We start from the raw sequence: 24,581 nt of genomic DNA on the forward strand, positions 1-24,581 counted from the left end.
CCTGGTAAAGCATCTCCAGATTCTGGATCACCTACACCAGAAGACATCCCGGGAAACGCCTACAGAGGCTCAGACAGTTATAATTCACGTGGAAATATCCAACCTCAGCAGCTGACCTCCTGTTTTCAGCTGGGCAAATATCATCAAAGATGTTGTGCACTTGTATTTCTGGGTAAGAAATGAACAGATGCAGAAATAACGCTTCGCCAAAGACGACTTTCAAATTCTGTGACAGCCTTTTGTTCCATTATAAGATTTTGAGACCTTGAGTGATGTCAGAAAATCCGCGGCAGCAAAACTCATTTCCCAAAGATTCACCTCACCTGCACATCTGGGAGCTAATAAAGCACATCACAGTGTCTGGCTGCTGTCCTTTGAATTCTCTTCAGTCATTACAAAACTGCTGCCAAAAGTACTAAGTGCCCTTGTGCTGCCACAGTGAATACCAATGGTGTGGGGGAAATGTAGGACAGAGGCAAGGGAGGTGAGAGTTGTATGTTACGTGTTGTTTCGTGCCACATAATTTCCAGCTCCTTTGAATGTTTGTCCCACAAACCAGCATTTTGGCCACAGAATTCAGGACTGAGGTCATTCAGCAATGCTCCAGTCCCCTCGAGCTGCCTTTCCTGGACCAAACAGTGCAAATGTGCTGCATGACCATTGCTCAGGCATCCCCTGCAGCCCCTCCATGCATTGCTGATGGTCTTCCTACAACCATCTGCAATTTTCTCTTATTAACCATCCATCTGCTTGGGTGGCAAAGTGGGGGAAACTTCAGGGGGTTCTGTGGCTTATTTTAGTCTTTTTTGTTGCTCCTTTTCATGGAGCTTGTTGAGGGAACGACTCTTTCTAGGGAGAAAGACTGACGTTCTCCCAGCCTCGATGTTCAGTTTGCATTTTGCAAATCATCTGCATGGGGAAACAGGGGCAATTCCTCAGCCTGGGTATGACGTGGTTGTTTTGGGGTACCATTGGTGATGCTGCTGGAGGAGCATTTTCAAGTCAGAGCTCAGTCAGCCCTGCCACGGCGAGCGTTCCCACGGCTGGCTCAGTCCCAAGGAACTGTCAACATTTCTGGTTGTCGTGGGGTTGTTAACTCACTTCCCTGTGTCTGCTTTTCTATCTACCACCACGGCCCACACTCGCTGTGTTCTGCCTTCACACCTCATCTCGTCCTGCATCTCATGCCACAGTCCTTTATCCCGGCAGCCCAGAAGTTTGTCTCACCACTCATTTCCATACTTTGCTCTGCTGCCACTTTGCCAAGGCTGTTTCTGGGTGGCTGATATAATCCTCCTCATCCTTTTAAAATGAATTTGGAGCTTGGATAGAAACCTTCATTAGAGTTCTGTAGCTGGCTTTTCCACCTTGGCTAAAATTAGTGTGACATTTGAGAGCTGGTGTTGGCTTCTTAGGTGAGTGTGTTCATCCATCAGAGCTCTGAACTGAAAGTCATTTTCCAGTGAGGTCTTACTTACATTCTGGCCCAAAATGCCTTAATTTAAAGAGGTACTTTAGTAACTGGTAATGCTTTTGGCACAATATGTCAGAGACTGACTCGTTATTCAGAAGTGTAACTACACGATGGGCATCGTCGTCCAACACCTCAGTGTGGGAAATAAATTGTGGTGGCCTGAATGCCAACCAGGATTCAGGTATATCTTGATTTGGACCAAAATCCACTTTTTGCCCCCAGTATTCTTGACCTTGACACAGATTCACCAGTACAAAGACTTGATCATCCAGGGGGATTGCTGCCAGTCCATCAGTCATTATGAGAGGACTGTACTGGACGCAGTTCTGAGAACAGACCGTCGATTTGCCTGGTGAAGTGTGCTCACGTGCTGCAAAATGACAAATCACGTTTATTTTTACATTGTCAAACTGTGGGGTTTTTCCCCTGCATTGGCACAATTGGAATCAAGTTTCCCTTTAAGGGATAGTTTGGTTTTTACCCATATGGTTTCCCTTCCTTTGGTAAGTCTTCAGTTCTGCCTCATTAACGTGGTGATCAACCAGGGCTTGATGGTTTCACCTTTTACCATCACAGAATATCTATACAGTCTGTACCATGGCTTGTCACTACCTGGGGGAGGAAATGGACATTCATGTCTCTTCAGAGTTCCCAAAGTTTATAATTTGAGACCCTGTCATGGTCACCTCTGGGGTGTTGAACTGGATGAACATACCCAGTGCAATGTGTGATCTTCTGCCACTTCAGCTTTCATACATGTGCAGCCTTGAGTTATTGCCTTCTCATTCTTAATTTCTATTTTTAGGCTCTTTTAAACTACCATTTTTTTCCATTTCCTGGAACATTTTCATTTCACAACAGGCAAGGTCTGCAGTTGGCTTACAGCAGTCCGAAATCTAAGAAACAGCTCTCCAGAATGAGGGTATTCCTTGGGGTTGTTTGGGGTAACATGCACAGGATGCACCTGGTGACTTCTGCAATGAAAAAACCCTCCAGATCTAGTCAGTAGAAAAATGGTTCATATTATTGATGCTGCTTGCAAGGTCTCTTGGTGTAGCAGAGACACTTTGTAATTACCTCTCTGCATTAAATGAGTTATTGTCTGTTCTAATAGCAGGGAACATCTCTAACCTGACATCTAGAGCTGAACTCTTTCCTTGCAAGCTTTCTTTTGGCTCATTCATGCACTAAAAAGGTGGGGGTTTTCTTTGGTAAAAAAGTGAGGGTTACACTGGAAAGCAGTGATATAGGACCTTGTTAGTGAACTGATTAGGAATATGCAGAATATTTGGACACTCCTGGAATCTTGTAATGATTCCATGTCTCTTCAATCCATGGAGATTCATTATAAGATGATGGCATTCAGGAAAACAGGTGGGCATTGAAGAAGCAATAGGGAAATTTCACTCCATGAATCACCTTAATTGAAGGGAATGCTTGCAATATGTCTGTCTTCATAATGCAGTGACCTTGAGTTGGTTCTACATCCATTTTGGAGCACAGAAATGAGTCTTCCTCGTTTCTCTGCCAGCTTGTTGAGTTATACACAGAAGCAAAACCTCTAGAGATTGATCATGCACAATCAGTGATGCGGGACAGAAAGAAGGCAGATGACAACAGGGAATCTAAAGGTTAGGAAAAAGGGGTGTAACTGCCAAAACCCTGCTGATGGCTGGATTTGGGAAATGCAAGGCAAAGGTTTCAGTAATCATCTGCATGATGTGTTAGTGGAAAAGACACTCCACTAGGAGAGATTAGTGTTGTTCGTGTTGTCTAGTTGAATATTCAGGGCTAATGTCTAACCTTGGGAACAAATAACAGCGTTGCTGGATAGACAGAATATGTTCCAGTGGGGAAAAAAATAAAAGGAACAAAAATATTTTGCAATTGTAATATATCCTGGAAGAAAATATGAAGGCAATATGTAGGATTTTATCTTGAATTAGAGTTATTACTGACTTGGTTATTCTCGATTTCCAGCAGAACTGAAAGGTGCTGTACCCTCGTGGAGGAAGGAGAGAGCAACATAAAAAAAGAGGATGAAAAGGAGCACTTTGGGTCAGAGTGGGAAGGAGCAGGAGGTGGTTCACAGGGGAGGAGGAAAAGAAGCTCAGAAGAAAGTGGGAAGGGAGAGAGAGCTGAGGAGGAGATGGGAAGAGTGGGCAGTGGGTGGCCAGAGGCAAGGAGGGGGCCTGGGAGGAGAGCAGGACCTTGGCAAGGTTGGTGCTGCCTGTGGAGATGGGGACTAGCTGGTGACCTGGTCCTCCCTGAGCAGCTCTGCCTGCATCCCTGCTCTGCCTGCATCCAGCCCTGCCTACATCCAGCCCTGCCTGGCCTAGGAGTCGGTGCTCACACTGCTGACAGAAGGTGAGGGGATGCACAGCCACTGCCTGGTGAAAATTAAAAGCCTTAAACTTCTAATTCCCAAGACTGATTTAAATTATTACAGCTAACAAATGGCCTCATACATAAAAATGGAGACAGCTCCCAAATAGACCTGTTTAAATGAACACATGCAGAAGAGATTCCATTTGGCTCCTGCACCTGAAACTTCCCATTTCCTAATGCAAACTAAACAGTGACAAATAAAAATGAGGCTGCAAAACCAGCATGACCTCTTTAAGCTTTAATTATTCATGAGAACTGTTTTCTTCTCTGCTGAGATTCAGAGCAACACATTTAAGCGGGTTCCTCTCAGGTTTATGGAAGACGTAACCTCCTTGTTACACCAGCTAATAAATATAACTAAACAGAGTGGCCCAACAATATTTGTAGAAACAGCATTTGGGAAAATGTTTTTAATGAATCAGAAGTGCCTTAATCTAGTCAGTCTTGAAAAGCAAAACGTGTCATGCAAAATTACAATGCACTAAAGCACAGGTGCATAAATATTTTATTGTCGAGGTTTCTGAGTTTACTTTCAGTATTTCAGAATTGAATTTTACTATGAAATGTCTCTACCTGCACTGGGGAAGGATAATGGTGGTTGGAGCTCTGAGCAATCCAATCTGGGATCTCAGAATTTGATCTAAATAATGTATCCGAGAGTCCCAGCCCTTACCAGAATCAGGCACATCTGCCATTGTAACCAGAAATGCTTATTGCTTTTTGTTGTCCTAGGATGACATGGAAGTGTCTGGGAAGAGAAAACCAAGGCATTTTCCTTTTGCTGGGAAGGCTGGACATAAGGCAGGTACCCCGTGCCCAGTTGCCATGGCTGTTGTGCCACTGCCTCCCTCACATCCCTTTGCCCCTCAGCCCTTTGTTTTTCTCCCTGCCCTTGTACAACAACATGTTGGGGACCATATTTCCTCCTGAGTTTTGAAAGCAGGAGGGGACCAGTTTGTCACCACCTTGGCCAGACCTCCTGAGAGGTGCCCAGCTGAGGAGACAGGCAGCAGCTCCGACCGCCCGGGAACGCTGCCATGCACAGGGGGAGGTTTGCAGCTCCTCTCCCCTTCAGACACTTCACCTGGCACAATGCAGAGCTGACAGCTCCTCATTTCCAGGTATTTCAACCTCCTCTTCCACCTCAGGAGCCTGTAGGGGCTGGTTGGGGTCCCCCACGCTGAGGCCCCCCCAGGGCAGCATCCCTGGCAGATGGGCACAGGCAGCCAAAGGGCAGCTTTCCAAAACCTCCTTAACGGGGCCGTGCTCTGGTACTTACTCAATCTTTACAACTCAGTGCTGTGCTGCCAGTGTATTTTTGCCAAGGAGACAAAAATACGTCTCTTCTTCCTACTCCCTCAGCCTATGAAAAATCTCGGTTGTATGCGAAGAGACGCTCTGTGTGTGTGTGTGTGTGTGTGTATGTGTGTATATTTAGAGGGGGGAAAAATAGAGTTTCTGTTAATTTATTTTCCAGTTGAGAGTCTGCCTTGTAGCCAGGGAAGCACTGTTTTCACCAGTTAAAAATTTGGGCAGAAAAGCCTTACTTTGTGCTGAGCAGAAATGGCAGCGAGTGCAGTGGGAACTGGGAGCAAATCCTTTAACTTCTCCATGGCCCACGTTCTCCTCTCTAGGATGGCTTATAAATAATTTGGGGATTTATGGGTCAAAGAGCCTTAAATTAGCAAAGTTGTCTAATAATGGGCCAAGAAGGGAGGCATAATCCTTGTAAGGTGGCGAGCTTTCTGTTTAAAAAGTGCTTCAATCTTGCCAAGGGTCAAAGAGACTCCAGGTATTTTACCTGTTAAGTTAATTAAGTAAGACTCTTCCACCCAGCCATGGTTTGGGATTCTTGCTATGTTTTCTGAATGGTTTGGGTACTTTAAAACCACCTGGTACAGAAAGGAGGGATTGAAGGTTTCCTGAAGCTTCCCAGCAACTTCGCAAACTACACGCTCCAAAAAGGTGTATTTCTTTTTCCTCCTTCCCCTCCCTTTCCCCCCTCGACCTTGCATGACTTCAAGGCATCAAATGTTAATGAAAGTTTGCCAGGCTTCGAGGGCTGTGAAATGGAAGTTAAAAATCCTGCACCATAGGATGGCTCTAAAAATACTCCGTCGTGCCGGAATATCAGCCGGCTCCAGCAGCTCCCCTGCTCACAGCGCTGCCGATGCAGCACGGCCTTCTCTCCTGAATAAGCTCTTGGGAAAGTTTGCCCGGTGACTATGGATTACTTCTGCTCTACAGCCTGGATTCACCGGGTTATGGCCAGCAAATACCTGCTGGAGAGCCAGGATCTGCCGCGTCATTTAACTCCAGTGGTGCCGCCAGGGAAGCTCGAGATGCGCCGATGGATATCTGTGCTGCTGTGCCTCCATCTGGAGCACTCATAAATGAGGTGTCCACCCCTCAGGAGGAGCACAGCCCCAAACATCAGCCCTGCTGGTTGCAAAGTTGAGGTCTGATGTCACCCCGCTCACCATCAGGGTCCAGCTCCCGAGCTCTGCTCTCCAGTGTCATTTATTGTCCAGGGCGCTGGGGTTTGTGGGATGAGTTTGGAATTTTTAGGCATGGCAACACCTAAAACCCTCTGCAGACCTGCTCCTGCAGGCTCTGGAGTAGAAGGGCTGTACCCTCATGAGCTGCCGCAGCTCCACACACCTCAGGCAATCTTAGCTGACGAGCCCTGCTACCCTGGAAATGCTGGATACGCCAAGTGTACCTCCATGGACTTCTGAGGGGCTCCAGCAGAGAAAATGTCATCCCCTTGTGCTTTAGAGCTGGTTTTCCTTGGATTTCTTTTTCCTAACAGTGCCCTCTCAAACAAGAACCGGGAGCTGGTTTTCCCTCAGCACAAACTTCCTCCTTGTGAGGCAAACGAGGAGCCCAAACACAATGACTTGGATCATGAATTCAAGCACAGTCTCCAATACGGTGTCTGACCCGCTCCCGTCACAGGAGGAGCCACGGGAGGCTGTGACTCAGCTGTGCCTCTGAGTCACTCAGCACGACGTGCCCCTGCTCTCAGGGGACAGCACTTTGCCTTTGGCCTCTCTTGGCACCAAACCACAGCCCCCCTTGCTGGCTCGGACCTCAGCGGGATGTCTGGACCCCAAACTCTGGCCATTCCCTGCTGATCCGTGCCAGGGGAGGGACAAGGGACATGGACAGCGTGCCCCCAGCGTGTGCCAGACCCAAGGAGGGGCACATGGTGCAAGTGTGGGCAGAAAGTTTGGTGTCCCCAGGCCTGGGCGGGCTCCCAGCCACGCTCCAGCCCTGTGTGAGCACAGTGCACCGGCTCAAATCGCTATTTTTGAGCAAGGCACTAGAAATAATTCATGGACGTGCAAGTTAAAACTTGGCTTAAAAATGACCCTCTGCCTCAGAAGCTTAAAACCTGAGAGATCTACAGCAGCAGATACTGGATTTCATTTTAGCAGGTTCTTTCCAGCTGTTCTGCTAAGCTTAGAACCTCATTCTGCATTTCTTCACTTTAAGGATCTTTTCTCATGCAAATATGTCCAATTCTAGTGTGAAGAATCTGCCCCTTTAACTGGACCAGGTAAGGTCTTGCACCAAACACAGAGATCCATTTCTTACAGTGAAAGTTCAAGTAGCAAACATTCAACTTTTAAGGACTTAAAAATAAATTTCTAAATACTTCATTAATTTGTTTGGTGATATGAACCAAGGTTTGGGGAAGCTGGAAGGTGCAGGTCCGCGTGTGTTGACTGTGAGCAACAGCGCAAAAGGAAAATGCTTTTTCATCCATATGAGCTTCTGTAAATTGTGTTCTATTCTTAGGAGAGTAAACATAACATTAAAAAAAAAACGTAATAATTTAAATCTTGCAGGAAAAGAGGCAGGAGCGATGGGAACCTCTGAGATGATAAATGTATGAATTTATTCCACTGCCACTGTGGGTTTTAAATTAGGGTTTTTTTTCTTTTATTTCTTGTTGTTGACAAGCAGAGCTGCATCGCTACACAGCTCTAATGTTTACAGATAAGGAAATCTTGAAGGTCAAAAAATTCTATTCTTAGTTATTCTTGTATAAGGTAATCTTCTTGTGTTGGTGACAATGTGGAATGATCTCATGTCTCCATGGGTACTTGAATCATGCCTGTCTAACAGCAACATCCTCCACTCCAATCCCCTCCACTTAAGTTCTTACATAGAAAACCCAAAGATATCTACAAGAAAAGTTAAATGCAGGATGTAAATGATGGACTGGAGCAAACACTTCCCTTTAAGAAAGCACACTGTGCCAGTACCACACTCATGCACAATTGGGGTGAGGAATTAGCTTCTACTTGACTGTGACCAGCAAGAATTTTGCCAGGAATCCTCCAAAACGCAGACTGGGTCCAACATATCACCAATGTTTGTTACAATACCTACAAACAGACATCAAAATTGATAAATTCAAATGGGTAACTTTGTCCCCGTGGCAGCCTTGACCAGAGGGATGCACAGCAAACTGAGCTGAAATCCAGATTACTGGGGAGAGGAGTGAGACCAGCATCTGCCCACAGCAGGCCATGGCAGGGACATGGCAGGGAAGCACAGAAGTGTGGTGAAAAGAAGGTGAAAAAGAAAAAAAAATTAATAATGCTTTCCCATGTTTCTGCAGGTTCAGCTCAGTGCTCTAATACCCACTTTCCCTGACAGTTTTCTAACATCTAAAGGGGAGAAAAGAAAGTGAAGAGGAAGCAAAATGTGCAGGCCCTGGTGGTGACAAAGCTACAGCTCTTTGAATGTCAGCTCTTCTCCCTGCTACAGCATGAAAGGTCTTTGCTAAACCCAGCTTTGAGCTGATGTGGATGGATCAGGCACATGAAAGACCAGGAGCCACAGCTTCTAGAGGCTGACAGCATGGTTGTGGATCAGGACTTCTGCCTTTTTCTTGTCAATGGGAGGGACTGAAGTCTAAATTTGGGTCTTTGAGCTGAAAGCCTTTATACAATCCTATTTTAAGGGGGGGAAAAAGCCCCACAACAACAACAAAAAAGAGTCCTCTCTGGGAAGGGGGATTCAGCAGTGCAAGCTGCACTTTATTCTTCTTAATATCAGGATTACCTTATTACTAAACCATTTCAGACCTCAGGAGTCTGCAGCAGTCAGGTAAACCAGAAACCTCAGCTGGAAGGTTGGACTTGCAGTTTCTGGCAACAGGATAGTGGAAATCAGATAAACCAGCTTGTATCTACCACCTTGCTGTGAATTAGCACTGTCCTTGCATTTCTCTGTTGTACAATCAATTTTCAGAATAAGAGCCTTTTACGTGGCCAAAGGGTTTAATTCAATCCTGTAATAAATGGCCAGCTAACAATGGGCCAAACTCAGCTTGGATGTTGCTCTAGTTAATTAAGAAGAGTAGCAAAGGGGCTAATTTTGGCAAGGAGTGTTGAAGTGACTGCCTTCAGAGGCAGGGAAGAAAAACCCTTGCTTAGCTCACTGCATCCAGCTCTTCAAATGCAAATTAACCTGTCAACATCTGCATGCAGCCACCCAGGACAGCTGCAAAAAGGAGCTCCCTGCACCCAAAAGAAGGGCTGGGAATGTTTAGTTCCAAACAGCTATTTTGTAAAATAATTTCTAGTAAATAAGAATACATTTAAAGTGGTAAACTGAGCATCTGCTGCATGAAATGAATGGAGGACAGCATGTGAAAAGAAGCATATGTCAAGTATGCACTTCAGATGCATTGACTACTTGCCTCCAAAACAGAGAGAATTTAAACATATTTGCAGCAAACACCAAAAAAAAAAAAATTGCCTTTGCAACCCAAAGAAAAGCCTTGAATAACAGCACAAGTTAAGCTTGGCCATACCTTGCCTCTCTTCCAGAGAACAGTTAGTTGGATTTCAGCTGCTGCTTGGCTTCTTTTCCCGAGGCACCCATCAGGAATGCCAAGCCCAGGCGGCTTTTGTTGGGATCAGACAATGTCCCTTTACCAGCACATTTAAAAACCCAGAAGCCAAGTCGCTGCTGGAGACAAATCCTACCAGATTTGGTTCATTGGAGGGAAGAGAGAAAAATACCCCTGTGCTTTTTACAGAGTACCTTATCTGCCAGTGTAAGAGACAGTGACATCCTTACTGGGGCTGATTCCGGACAGCGGGAACCGTCTCCGGTGCTGGAAGGGCATTGCTGGTGACTCAATCTCTGTCTTCAGTGCACTGCAACTCAGGGAAATTGCATTTCAGTATTTCCTTGAGCCCATTATCCCCAGACAAAATCTCTGCTGCCTTGACTGAAGCTCTTACTTACAAAACAAGTACAGGGTAAAGCCCCTTCAAAGAAGGATTTCAGCTCTAAGGGGTGAAAACCTTCTTTGTGAAGAATATTTGGTGGGAATATTTTTCTCTCGCTTTCAGGATTGCAGGGTATAGGACAAGCTCTGACGTCCCTCTTTTTTGTGAGGGGAATAATCTCCCTATCAAACCTGGCAGGTGTGTGAGGTCTGTCTTACCTGCTGAGGCTTTGCTAAGGTTTTGGCTATGCATCCATCTCCTATGGTCCTCTTAGGAGAGAGGGAAACCAGAATGGAAACAAGCCAAGAGCAGCTTCTGCAGAAACTCTTTTGCTATGATAATGTGGTATAATTAAATGGGACTCATAAATCCCAGAGTTATAAAAACCCATGGCTTGTAACAACACTTTTACTCATCTGTGGGTTTTCAGGCTGAATCAGGGCTGAGCAAATAGTAAAGATCTTTGACTCAGTTGACAGCATTGGGCTTTGTCCTATTCACCTTGGCATCCCGCAGCATCTCACTAACACAAAGTGAGAAGAAAAAAAAGGGGAAAAGCCTCTAGAAAATCCAGAAACCTGCCACACGCAACTGTGGTTCGCAGGGAGAACCTCAGAACGGAGACATCTCTTCCTGTCCCTCCTCTGCTTGTGTTTGCTTCAATGTTTTTTCCCCCTGATCCCGGGAATTACAATCACGGGAGCGAAGAGCCGCCATTGTACTGGTGATGAACTGACATGGCCCAGCAGCGGGGCTGGGATTTAATCCCCTTGGCTTGCAGAGCAGCACAGTGTGCTATTGAGCGCGTGTCCACATGGCAACAGCGGTGGCGCTCCAAGAATTCCATTTCCACGGCGCCCCTGGGCCTTGCCTTGACATCTTCACTGTTCCAGGGTGAAATTAAAAAATAAAAAAAATAAAAAAAAATAAATTCAAGGGCAGCGTAAACGCAGTGCAAAATCCAGAACGTTACAGAACAGGGTTGCCTAATGGTTAATTTAGAAAGGAACATATCATTAAAAACGTATGAAGGTGGCTACATATTGATGCTGTATAAATATTTAAAGGGATGCCTCTCGTAAGGGCAGAGTTCCAAGCTACACCTAAAATAACGTGTGTGAAAGAAAATTAAACGAATATTTCACCATTTGGACTTGTTTAATCTGCCTTGGAAAGGCTTTTTATGCCCAGCTACTGAGCATTAGTACGGGAAAGGATATCAGACAAATCTCATTTTTGGTGTGATTCTACCAAAGTCAGCAGAGTTAAAGTGAAGATGATTTTTCTGGCCTTTTAAATAGAAGTGTAATTTTCTCCGTGGGTAGTTATTAAACGCTATTGAGAGAGATTGCGGCTGCTGTTGGAAGGGCTTTCTGGAGAGGTCACTCTGTCCCATGTGAATAACACCAGTGACAAACCAGGAGGTTCGTAGTTTTTACAACTTGAAGAGCTCCTGGAGGCTCTAACGCCACCACACGTCACTGCCTGACCCAAAGCTAAGAGCACACATCTATTCTGAGTTGAGATACCCTGGCATGACATCCACTCCTACAGCACAAGAATTCTGCCCGTAGAAATGGCTTAAAATATTGGAGGGGGCATTGCAAAAGATATTCGTGTGGACATTCGGTCCCATCTCCCTCAGAGAGGACGTGTTCCTTAAATTCACTGTCTGAGGCTCAACTGCTCCATCTTGACATTTTGGGGCTGTCAGGGTTTCTATGCCTTTCACCAGCTCTCCTGCCTGAGATGGCCATTCCCTATCCTTGTTATCTGGGACTCGGGCTCCTGTACCCTGCTCTGCACATGGATCAGTTTGAAGGCTCCAAAAACGCCCAGCAAGGTACCTACAGCATGTGCCCTCCCTTCACTCACACCTCCAGAACTGCTCTTTCAAGGCACCTGGGTTTTCTTTCTGCCCAAGGACCTGCCCTATCTTCCAGAAATCCATCCTCAGGCAAAGCAGCACCAAAGTTCAGATTGTGTAAAAATCAAGATATATCTTGGCTTAAATGGAGGACTGGGGGGGGAAGCAAACTCAGAGAATTATTTAAGCGTTTTACAAAAAGCCTAACACCCTCTTGGGATGAAAATGGGAACACATGAGACCTCATAATTTATATATGTATTAACTTCCCACTGGTGAAATTAAAATGCAAAATAGTGTCTCTAAACAAAATTGTGGAGCTCTGTCCCTTGAGATAGTTAAAAAATGAAATGGGCAAAGCATCTACCAGGGGATCTGTTCTTACCCTTGGAGGACTTTGGGCTGGATCGTAGATATTTTCTCTCTCTCACAGCCACAATGCTGAGCTCCAAGAAAGGATTTGTCTGTGCAATACAGTGAAGCTCAGCAATAATTACCCATTGTGCTCTGTGATGAGCCATCCCTTTGGTTCTTCAGTAACCCGTGCACCTGGACTTTAACTAAAACCAAATAATATGCACAGAAAACATTTTTATGTAAGAGGAGGTGAACATCACTAAAAATCAGAGAGCCTTTGTATGGCATGCCAAACTGCTGAAGCGAAAAAATGTCTTCAGTGAAAGGGCTCAGATGTGAGCATGTTTCAGTGCACAGCTCCAGGAAAAACTCTGATAATAAATGTGAGCTTGTTATCGTTGCTTTTCAGTGGGAAGTAAAGCCGGAAGCAGGGTCGTGCTGGCTAATTGAAGCTTACATTTTCATTCAAGCACTGCATTTTAATTATAAACTGGTGACACAAGTGTCACTTAGTTCTTACCCTGTTTTAAGTGTGCCCATGTACAAAAAATATTTTCAGTTATTAATTTATTCTTGTGATCATGTTCATTATCCTACATTATGTCTACCAGGCACGTGTCTAATGACATGTTTGATACACGCTAATTCTTATGCCTCTTTTAATACAGGGCTTACACAGACATTTTAGGCTGAACACGGTGCCAGTTGGCCACCAAACCAGGTGCACATTAATGCTATAAAATCGGCATTAGGAGCTGTGTACCCATATTCTGGCCAGCTGCAAGCACTTGCTCAGCCCTCCCCGGGGCACAGCAGCCATGCCAGAAAATGGGATAACCTGTGGGAGTAGCTGCATCCAGCACTGGAGCCTGGAATGCTGACGGCGAGGTCCTGGCTGCCCAGGTCTGGCCCTGGTCCTGAACCACTTGCCCTTGGTCCAGCTCCTCCAGTCCTGCAGAGCTGAGCATGTTGGCTCTTGGTGTGGCCAAAGCCCTGGGTAAGGCTTAGAATTCAGGTGGAAAATTTCTGGCCTGTTTTTCCCTCTCTGAGGGGTTTTGCTGCTGTGCCCAAAGACTGTCTCCAGCTCTTGTTTGCCCTTTATATACAGAAATTAAAATAAAATGAGGGAAAAGGTCACTGGGAATTGGCTACCAAGAGAGACTAAGTAAGTCATTAAAAATCAGACCTGGAGTACAAGCGAAAACAAGGGAAATATCCCTCGAAAGCAAGTTATGAGGGTAAATCTCTTTAAAAGACATGGGATGGAATAGGATAGCTATGTTTTTACCCTCTTAATTTGCTACCCAACCATAAAGAGGATTCTATTTTAATAAGCACCACCGTAGCGGGACACTGCAAATGAATTGTTGGAGCGGCTCTAATTCGCAGTGGTGCTGTGAACACAGCCCCAGCATCCTTCCTAAACACTACATGCTTTATTTCAGGTCTTGCATCTTTAAGGATCCCAAAGCACCTCGGAACCGTCTGCATTTGTCAGCGCTAAAGGCAAGGACAAGAGCACAGCAAAACGTGCAGAGCGAAGGAGAGACACTTCCCACCCTCTGGAGCCAACATTCAGTCTGCCGAGGACAACCACGGGATGTTTAATCTCAAAATTAGCAGATAGTGGCGTAGTTTTGGATAAATATTTTTGGAAACACCTAAGTAACTTAAAAAGCGAAATTCGGTTGACTCTCAATGCAATGTAAGCTTGGACAGAGGTCATAAGCCACAGCCTTTGGAAAGACGACTCGTTGTGGTGGAGAAGCTTTTGTTGACAGACAAAACCGTGTTTTCACAGTGGGTAGAGCTGGGGGGACGTGGACCAGCTCTGATCCAAACATAGGGTGGGCACATCCAAGCAGCTCCAAGCTTCAGCCAAGAAGCTCAGCCTCTTGCTACGTTCACTGGCTTGGGTTCAGCTCGAGCATAAACGTAGAGGCGCTTTTGGACTTGTGCTCTTTGTGTCCTACTGGTCCATCTGGAAGAGGTTGGTCTGTCTGCAAAGAGCACACCGGTGAACCCAAAATTGCTGTAATGGAAATAACTGACATCCTGCTGCTGGACAGCAGGAGGGTGAGGATACAGACCCAACTGGTCAGGGTTAGCAACTCAGGTTTAAGAAACCATTTCCAAACTGTTACTGAGCTCCCAGATTTATTAATTGATATTTTATCATGTCTAGGAGAGCTCTGCTTGATACTGACATTTTCCGACAGTTCCCCTAATAAAACCCAGCTGAAATCATTAATAATGTCCCTGAGCTCTAATTGGACAGAATAAACTGCTGTCAGTCGGGTGGATGGCAGGTGGCAGAGCGGGACTAGGAGACGTTAAATCTGGGAGGGAGCAGAGTCTGGGGCTCTCTCTTTGCACTGGAAATCAAGCTCCTGAAGTTTTGGTAGCTCACAATTGCCCAAAAATTGCCTTCCCACTCTCAGCAGAGGGAGATTAACATCCATTTTGGGCTATTGACTTCACTAGCTCAAGTCACAGGGCTCTGTTCAGTGAATTTGAGGGCTGCAACCCTGTTCACGATCCCTGTGGATAAAAATGTGCTGCGACACAATGCAACTTGCTGTTTTATCAGCTGGCTAAAACCAGACTGCCACACAAAGAAACCAAGTGTAGCTAATTTTGGATTAAAATATATGCAAGCATGTAAAGGAGCATTGCTGTGGTGTACTTGAATTTAGAACATCCACTGGACAAAGATGATTAAAGCCCACTGTTGCCATTAGTGAGTCATACACGAAGGAGTATCGCTGGCTTTCATATCTGGATACCTTTGAAAGCTCAGCCTAAATAGTCACAAGGTTAAAGAGTCTGTTATTTCATTTGCTTGCAGGCAGCTGAATGGCTGGGGGCTGAACTTTTAAAAACGTGGCAATTCTTACAAGAAAATCATCCAGTGTCTTGCTATCACTGATAGTCGGTGAGCCATGAGATAGGTATGCACAGCTCTCAGATAGGTATAAGAAATAACTTATATTTTAGATTTGATTACATTTAGGCAATGTTCCTCTGGCGAGGTCCTATTTCAAGTCATAATTGCAACATGTCATGGTTCCTTTTTAATGCCTTGCAGCAGCAATAGATAAACTGTGCCTCTGGGATGCAAGGAAGACAATAACGATCCCAATGTTATTGAATGCTATATATTTGGACAGGAGAAAATATTTGGTCATCCATATTCTACACGAAATTGCATTATTTAAAAAGTATAAATGGGAGAAAACTGATCTGAAACCCCTGGCGGAGAATTGGCAATGACTTAAAAATGGTTATTAACTTAATCTGAAAAAAAACCCTGGCAGCTCAACAAGGGTGGTAATTCCTCCCTGAACTGGGTCCCTCTCCCACTCCAACAGGGGATGCTGAATATCTCTGAAACATTTGGCATTATCAAGCTAACGGGACTTGCTAAGTGAGAAACATTCAAAGGGCAGAACTAAGTGGCACAATTCCAAAACAGCAATTAAAAGGCGGAATGCTTGAAAAATAACAATAAAAGAGGTTAATTTGTATCAGGGTTTGGCAACTGGCACAGGAAATACTGTAATTCCATAACGTGCTCTCCCTTCATCCGTCTCTTGGTATGGTGACAGCATGTTTATAATGTATCATTCCTTCACATATAGGATTTGACAAGAAATGACTCAATTCTATTGAAGAAGAACTTACAGGGCTATTTGTAAAGCGAGCAGGAGGCAGGATAGATCCTGGGAAACAGGTCAAACAGGTAGTAAGAAAAGAAAACCCAAACTCACACCTTTGGACAAGTGTATTATTATTATTATACATTTTTCATTGGCAGGATGGCACAGAGTCAAGGTGCTCAAGATGCTCAAGAGTTAAGAAGATAAACTAAAAATCTTAAATTTCTACCTTGGGCAGTATCTACCAGTTTTCTAAAGAAAGATTATTGCACTGTCACTGAAAAGTTAAGTTCTGAGGTATCTTTTTAGCAGAAGGAAAGTTACAACACTTCAGCAAGGAGAGGCAAAAAGAGAAGAGAACAAAGATGTTAAGACGACAGGATGCCACAGAAAGGAGGAGAAAGAGGGGCTGGACTATCTGCCAGGCTAAATCAAGAACTGCTTCAACACTTCACTGCATTTGACTCACAGCATGCAACAACTGGCAAAAATGCCCCCAGATTCGAAGGGAAATCTAGATAAAGTCTGTCTAGGCTGGGCTATCCATCCTGCAGGCAGCTGGCCCAGAGGCTTACTATTTTGAGATAGCAGAGAGGCCACTTGTCATTAATATTACGATAAATCTCAATCTAGAGGAAGCCTCGACTGTTGCTGTGGTCCCCAGCACCTCCGTGTGCCCCTCAAAAGAGTCAAAACAACCACTCTGAAAGAAAAAAATACGAACTGAAGGCCAGGAAAGAGCCACCTTCCATGCTAAAATATTGAAGATAAAATGAGCTGATGTACTTTGGGAGTGGAGACAAGTAACTAAAGGAAACAGCTATCTGGGAGTAGGAGAGGGGGGACAAAATATATTGTGATTTAACTCATCAAAATATGCTGAAAAAGTGGGAGGCTTTAGAACAAGGCAGAAAATAGCACGAAGCCCTGCACAGCACTGGAGCTGTCTACTGGAAACATCCTTTTGTTCTGAAAGTCATAAATGTGTATCAGCCTCTCAGACATATGGGCAGTTGTGCATTTATCCTGTTTATTTTACTACTCCTGTGCATCCTGCCTTGCCATCTGTTGGTAGGAATTTGGATGCTGAACCGTAAGTCTGCGACATAATAAATACCAGTAAACAGAAATCTAAAATGAAGATAAGCACCAAGTAATGTTTGGAAGCAGGACCAGTTTTTCAGTTTGATAGTTTGATTTATTTCCTGAGATGAGTCTTGGCTCAGAAAAGAAGGACCAGCAGGAAAAGGTCCAATTGAAGGGACAGATCTACAATCCCTTCTCTTATATTGGCTTCATATTGGCATAATTCCACTGCCTTCCTAGAAAGCAGTTAAATTCATGTAGGTGGAGAATCAGACTTAATCCTGTCCCTCAAGGAAGACATGTTTAAACACCAAATATTGCATGTATAAAACATAAGTTGCAAGCAAAATGCTTCAAACCCAGTTAAAGTAGTGTTCATGCATCTTCTCTGAGCTGGGCAGCCCTATCACCGTATCCTAGTTTTTCCACATCTTCGTTTCCATTTTATTATTAGAATGAGAGGAAAGTGGGTGGGAAGAAAGCACAGTTATCCCTCCTAGTCAGGGGCAGAAAAATAAAGTAACTGGCCCCAGATCAAGCAGGAAACCTACTGAAGCCCAGACTCACAAGCCCATCCATCCTCCTCCTCCCCCCTCTCCATTTTCAGTTTAGGGATACAGGAATTATACAGAAATTGCTGCTCTTTGCCACACAGACCACAGAGACACCAACTAAATAGCTGGGAGCTGAGAGGTGTTAATAAAGACTTCAAATTACACTCAGTACCTAAGCACTCCTACCTCCTCAAAGGAATTAGAGATGAGATAAGATGAGATGAGATGAAAGCAGTACCTTTCCTTCCTATATTTTTTCTTTCTTTCCTGTGTTTCTGCAAAGATACACAAGGCTACAGAATAAAGTTATCAGATACATCCCCCTTCTTCCCCAGTTTTTTATGAGGTTCAGGTGTTTTGCACCTGGGAAGACTGACCAAAGCTACAGGTTGGACAGCACAACCTGAGCAGACCGTGACCCAGAGAATGGGACAGGGCTTACTGGAGGAACAATCAGTGTTGAAATCTTACAGGAACAAAAAAATTCATTGTTGTATTCTCCTGTTTTACCAGTTTATACTGGTGGGGGTCAGCAGAGCTGCCAAGACCTGATGAGGTGCAACAGCAACGAGCTCCTGCCAGTACCTAAAAAGAGTCACGAAAGCCCACGGCAGAAGGTCAGTTAAAGGTAATGGCTCCTGGAAGAAGCCCAAAGACTACATTACATCATTGCAAAGGTCCTCACCAACCCCAAAATGACTTACTATGGCTCTGACAGATACTACCACAAATGCCATCTGTCAAATCCTTAGAATACACAGAGTAATTTTACACAAAATAGAAAAGCAACCACAGCACAACACAGCCACAGGTGTCCTATTTGTACAGCCCAGCGTCTCCTTGGCTCCTCACAAAACACTTCTGAAACCTTCCCAGAACAATCCTGAAACCGAGGTAAGATTAATATTCTCCACATTGCATCTTGCACAGATGAAGAAGCTTTACAGCTGGATTACAAATGTGCTTTCCTTGGTTTCCAGCCTTCAAGGAGCATCGCTAATGCACACAAAGTCTTTGGGTTCTAAGTTTTGCACTGGGATATCTGACATGCTGAGAGCCACGAGAAAGAACCGAAACCTCCATGTAGCCTGATAGCTCCCTACTGGCTATATAGTAGATCGAGTTCAAGAAAGCAAATTAATTCATTAAAGTGACATATATTCGGTCAATTAGCTTCAGATCCCTGTTCCATAGAGTGTCTTGGGAAGAACAGATGTTTTGTGACATCAATACGGTCATTTGAGAGCCCCTGTTAAAAATGTTCAAAGAGGTGCATTTAGGAGATCTGTGCTTTTTTATTTTTTTTGTATTTGAGAACAGATAACACCTTAACCCACCTTCTGCTGACAGTTCCTCCACCACAACATTTCTCAGCATTTTAAAATATTTTATACTACGGACTATATTTCAAGGGGATTGAACTCTGCATCCATAAAGGCAGCTCCGAATGCAGAAACTCTCTCTAACAAATGGAATGCTCTTGAAAAAAATTAACCTAAAAAGGCTGTTAAAAAAAAAAGACACTCCATCAATTGCTGGCAAAACTGTGCTGCTTCAGCCACTGTTGCAACGCTGACACTGGAGTGCTAAGAATTGCTTTTAAAAACAATGAGTAAAGCACATGCACTTTCTCAACAGCACATGTTTTACCAAGGAAACGGAGATGGCATGAGCAGGATGTATGGAAAGAAAGAATGAAGACATTGGCTGAATCTCAGCAAGGTCCGCATGTAGTGGGTTTGTATTTGTTTTGAAAGATTCATGGATGAAAGTTCACTCTTCAGCAGTGCACAAAATGCATATATATTGTCCTAGAAAATAGGCTATGCATCATAGAACAAGTTTTTCACAGCAGAGACACCCATTTGTGTATTCTCCATTTGCAGCTTCTTTTCTTTCATGATGTGAGCACAGGCTCACACGCCTGGAAAGGTTGAGAAGACCAACCACTTCTTAACGTGCCTGTGGACACAACCTCCAAGGCAGGTCGTGTCTGATATTAGAGTGATTTAACATTTTCTCTTCACCAAATAAAACTTTGGCCATTGCATTTGAACATAAAGCCCGCATTGTATTTAGTTTATTACCAACAGCCCTGCTGCTGGGACTTCATAGCTGTGCTGGGAGAATACTAAAGAATATTCATTCTCTTTGGATGAGCCATGAATTTGCAGTATTGATGGAGAGCAGCCTGCCTTTATTTACTTGCCTCAAACATTTGTATAAGCATTTTTATTTTGTTTTCAAGGGTATCCATGGAAGCAGCGCATGCGGGCGCCGCGGCTCCCGTGTTTGTGAGCTTTCATCCGAGCTGGAAGACCTGCAAACAATTGTGCAAATGTGCATTCGTGCAAGTTTTCAAGTCATAAATGATTTACTCGATCCTTCCTCCCTGTTATAAATGTTCCAGCCACCCAGTCAGGAAGGACACGTGGTTCCACGTGAATTAAATAGCCAATTGCACCACTTGAAAAGTAAATGGCGAACAGGGAATACTAAAAGCAGTAGACACAATGGGTTCAAAGAGATTCATATGCTGAAGTGTTTAATAAAATACTCTTTGAATAAATTTAAATTACAAGTACATTACTTGCTTTCCTATCTTGATGCCACAGAGCCTGCAGAGTGCTCTGTTGTGAGCTGTCCTATTAACTTCAGCACGATTGTGCACCAAGATAAGCAGTTTCAGTGGATAAAGTGGTGTTTTTAACGTATTTTTTTTTCCTAGCCAAATATTATAACAGCAGATCCTCCTTGTGAATAAGATTGTGAGAGGCTTACAAAGCTGTGCTGCACGTTTACCACTGGAGTAGGGGCTGCTGGGAAATTAGGGTGGTTTAATCTCTCTTTCTCAGGTTAGGTTGACCATGAAATGATTATTCATTTGCTGTGTTTGCATGACCCTGCTCTGCACCATCTTGACAGGGACCCACAGCCTGTGACAACAACCACAGCTCACGTGTGGACACGGGACAGAACAGCAGCCACCTGAAACGGGGCTGATTTGCTCCTGTTTTCATTTGTGGGTTGGGGTGCAGGTTTCAGGTTGTGGATGGCTGCATTGGGGCTCCACCAGAAACTCCTTACTGTGCTGACATTTTAACTTCAGCTGCCAAAACTGTGGTTATTGTAGATGTCTTGGACCCAGAAAACCAAAATCCAGCTTTGCCAGGGAGCTCCTGGGCCACCTCACTGCAGAGGCTCAGCCAAGGAACATCCACTTCTGCTGTGTGCACATCCACCCCAGGAGTTGTTTTAAACAGTTTCCCACCTAAGGCAATTACCTTGGCTATAACTTTTAAAAATCCACGCAGAAACAGTGCTATTATTTAAAATCCACTCAATGAACCTCCTACCTCCACCTCTGACAAACACACTAAGAGAACAAAATTGGGCTTATACAGAAAAGAGTTTGACTGATGTACCATTAACACTGCTTCTTGAGTGACTAAGCTCCATAGTAGTATCGACTACTAGTACTGAAACATGATTTCATCCCCAAGACAACTGCAGCTCCAAACAAAGATAATATGCTGGATCCTCTGGATCCTTAAACTGCATCCCTCCAATCACCGTTACGACGCAAATCTCTTGTAAAATGTAGTTTCGAAGTAAAACAGGAAAACACTGAGGAACACCTAATAATTTAATTAGAAGGCTATTCTTTTCCGTCCTGATTCAACAGTTTTGTTTGGAATCTTGGAACTGGGGGTACCGAACAGGTGATTGTTCAATATCCAGCATACAGGTTGTTTTGTGGATATAGTTGTGGAACATTTGAATGGGAAATTTTGACTGACCTGAAATTTGCTCAGCGAAATGCTTTATGTGTGTCAAAAGCAATTTCAGAGGCTGCTTAAGGCATTTTCAGCTTCTGTACATTTGTGTCTTAGATTTGTCTTTTTGACATGAGTGAAATGGCAATTAAGACCATTAAAATAAATTAAGTAGGTTTTTATAATTATTACTCCAAAACACAAGAAGAGTTCTAAAAATAGGGTTGAAGCCAGACCATTAAATCCCATATAAACATCTGCAACTGAATTATTTTCTTGCTATGTATGTCCTTGGAGTTGCAATATTATCCTGATATTACTAAAAGACCCATCCACTCCGACTGAGCGAGGCTCTGAAATGATCAAGGGAGTGTTGTTTTAAATCAGCTTCTAGAAATGGCTTTACTATTACATGAAACAAAGGAGTGTTTCCATGTTGAAACCAAAGTCCCATGGTATGGTTTAAAACATGAATATTTTAATGCATCTATAGATTTAATCTTACAAAACAGAACATACTGAAAAAGTAGGAGAGAACGTAGTCTCTGCTCCTCATCCCTGTGAACAGATGACAGCTTTCTCAAATTGTCCATTCTTAGCACATATTTGACAACTTTAAGATTTGTAACTTTATAATTTGATTATGAGCATTTGAATTTTGAGCAGAGCAGCTCGACTGCTGTTGGATGGATGGGTCCCATGAAAAGCCTTTTTATCCCCCGAACTGACAGGGATTTAAGCTTCGCTTGCACACAACTCCTGGGTGCAATTTTTCAGCAAATGCCCTGGCAAATGCAACGTGCTCAGGGAGGCACCAGCACTGCCCAGTGATGCGACGAGACTGGAGATGAGCCGCGTTACTGGGCACTGTTTCAGCGCTGCCCATTTCTCACAGCTCCCCTGACTTCTTGTCTTTTGAATAAACTTCTGACTCAAGCCCAGTTGAAATCGAGGCAAAAAATCCACCAGTCAAAGCTGCATTTTGTTTCTATGTATGATATCACTGGGAGATCATACAGAAATCCTGACATTGGGAAACTCAGGGATTTTTCACGGAGATGACAGGCCCATTTCAGCTGAGCAAGCTCAGTAACTCCTGGCAAGATGCAAACAAACTTGTTTTCCATGGAAAAGACACTAGGACAAGCTCAGTGAAGATCACAGGATTCATTTCAAGTGGAGGAAGCTCAGCATCTCTCGAGCAAACTCCAGAGCTCTCAAATGCAAGCCCTCGTTTTCCAGGTGCCATAAAAGCCCATGCCGAGAGTTAGATTCCCTTTAGGAGTCATAAAGCCAAGCATTGTTATTACCCGTAAACCTTCACATTTCAGTAATTCTTTCTCTCTTGATCATCTAAAAATATTTCCTTGTCCTACAGCTATTCTACGTATGCATACTATTACCAGGTAGCAAATCCAACATTTTAGGGGAAAAATGTTACACTGCAGCCTTAAATTGTTAGCAAAAGGAGAAGATGAGAAGAGACATGAGGATGAGGTGCTCCTACCACGCCACAGCCTTTTCTGGGGAGAAAAACCATTCTGAACACAGCTGCGACTCTGACCCAGAGCTGGGCTCGTCTGGGCTGCGCCGTCTGTCAGTTGGAATAAACCACAAACCCAGGTTGGCAAAGTTCACATGTGCTGAGCTGGGCTGATGGAAATGGGTGCACAGCACCCTGTCCACCAAGTGCATCACCGAGGGGAAAAAGACTCCGGGATACCCCCACCCCCGGGGAGCCACAGAGCAGCTCAGCAGAAGTGAACAGCTTTCCTCCACACTCTCCCATTCCTCCACACTCTCCCATTCCTCCACGCTCTCCCTTTCCTCCACACTCTCCTCCACACTCTCCCTTTTCTCCAGCATCACGGAGGCTGCTCGCAGAGGGAATGGACCCAGCAGGTGAGGGGCTTCAGAGCCCCCGTGGCCGCGGCCCCTTTCCTGGGGATGCGCTGTTTTCCCACGGTCAGAGCTCCCCGCTCTCGTCTGACAGATGTGGTTTCCCATCTGGGCTTCCCGGTCTGCTACGCCAAATCCTCCCAACACCCATGTGCTTCTTTGTCCCGGCAGTTACCGCCGCGCCTTCTCCACAACTCCATTTTTCAGAGCGGGAGCCACATGTTCGGCCTCTGCGGGGAGCGGGGTGTCCCCGCTGCCCTGCTCAGCCGCTAAAACACTCATCTTTTTATTGTTAATATCATTCAGCCTGACCCTTGGGCTGTATTAAGAAACCCCGAGTCCACAGTGAAGCACCTGAGGGGCGGCAACACCACCTTCACCCGGGCTCCCGGTGTGTGTGTCTGAGGCTAGACCGAGAGGAACTGGAGTTCCCGCTGTCCTGCCCGAAAGCTGTGGCTGAGCCCCAGAGCCCCTAAAGCCAAAGTCCCAGGGGGGCGCCAGCCCCGAAGCCTGCAGGGCTCAGATGCGCCCCAAAGCACCCAAAAGCCGCGACCCCGCCAGGAGCCCCCCAAAGCTCTGAAGCCCCGGGGATGGCCGCGGAGCGAGGTCGCCCCCCTGGGCAGCGCTCCCCTGGGCAGCGCTCCGCATCCCGCCGCCGGTTCCCATGGCAATGTCGGAGATGCCGGTTGCCACGGTAACGCCATCCTCCTCCTCGGCCGTGTCCGAGGCACCGGCGCGGCTCCGGCCCCGGCTCCGGCTCGGGCTCAGCCCGGCGGCTCCGGCTCGGGCTCGGGCTCTGGCTGGGCTCTGCCCTGTGGCTCCAGGAGCGCAGCCGGGTCCCCCCGAGAAGTTGCTCCCCCCTCCCCGGCGCGACCGCGGTACCTTCGAGGCAGCAGATCCTCCAGAGCCCCGAGTGCGTGAGATCGCCCCGCGCCTTCCGCGGCGGCCCCTGCGCCTCGTCCGTCGTGATGTTGGTGCCGTTGCAGATGTGGGCGCTGGAGTAGAGCCAGTAGTCGGTGCCGATGGCGATGGCCATGAGGCTGAAGGCGGCGAAGGCGCCCACCGTGGTCAGCAGCATCTGGACGCCACGGTCACACCACACCATGGTGCTTCATAGTCCCCGCACGGGCGCGGGGGGCCGCACGACACCGCCCGGCAGCCGCCGCCGCCCGCGGGAGGCTCCGAGTCACGGGGCGGGGGGCGGAGGCGGCGGCGGGGGCGCGGCGGGGGGACGGGCGGGCGGGGGGAGCCGCTCTCGCCGCCG

General features: G+C 45.6%; 1 protein-coding gene across 1 annotated transcript in view; it reads right to left on the minus strand.

The window, feature by feature from the left end:
* The window catches only part of CACNG4 (calcium voltage-gated channel auxiliary subunit gamma 4), a 43,104-nt gene extending 18,605 nt beyond the window's left edge, over positions 1-24,499 (minus strand). Inside the window, exon 1 of the mRNA XM_027692021.1 lies at positions 24,200-24,499. Within this exon, the coding sequence (XP_027547822.1) occupies positions 24,200-24,422 (223 nt within the window). The 5' untranslated portion in view covers positions 24,423-24,499. The remainder of the gene's footprint in view (positions 1-24,199) is intronic.
* Positions 24,500-24,581: the final 82 nt, after the last annotated feature.

The sequence above is a fragment of the Neopelma chrysocephalum genome, unplaced genomic scaffold (genome assembly GCF_003984885.1).
Source record: "Neopelma chrysocephalum unplaced genomic scaffold, ASM398488v2 Primary Assembly neopelma1_84, whole genome shotgun sequence".
Lineage (NCBI taxonomy): Eukaryota > Metazoa > Chordata > Aves > Passeriformes > Pipridae > Neopelma > Neopelma chrysocephalum.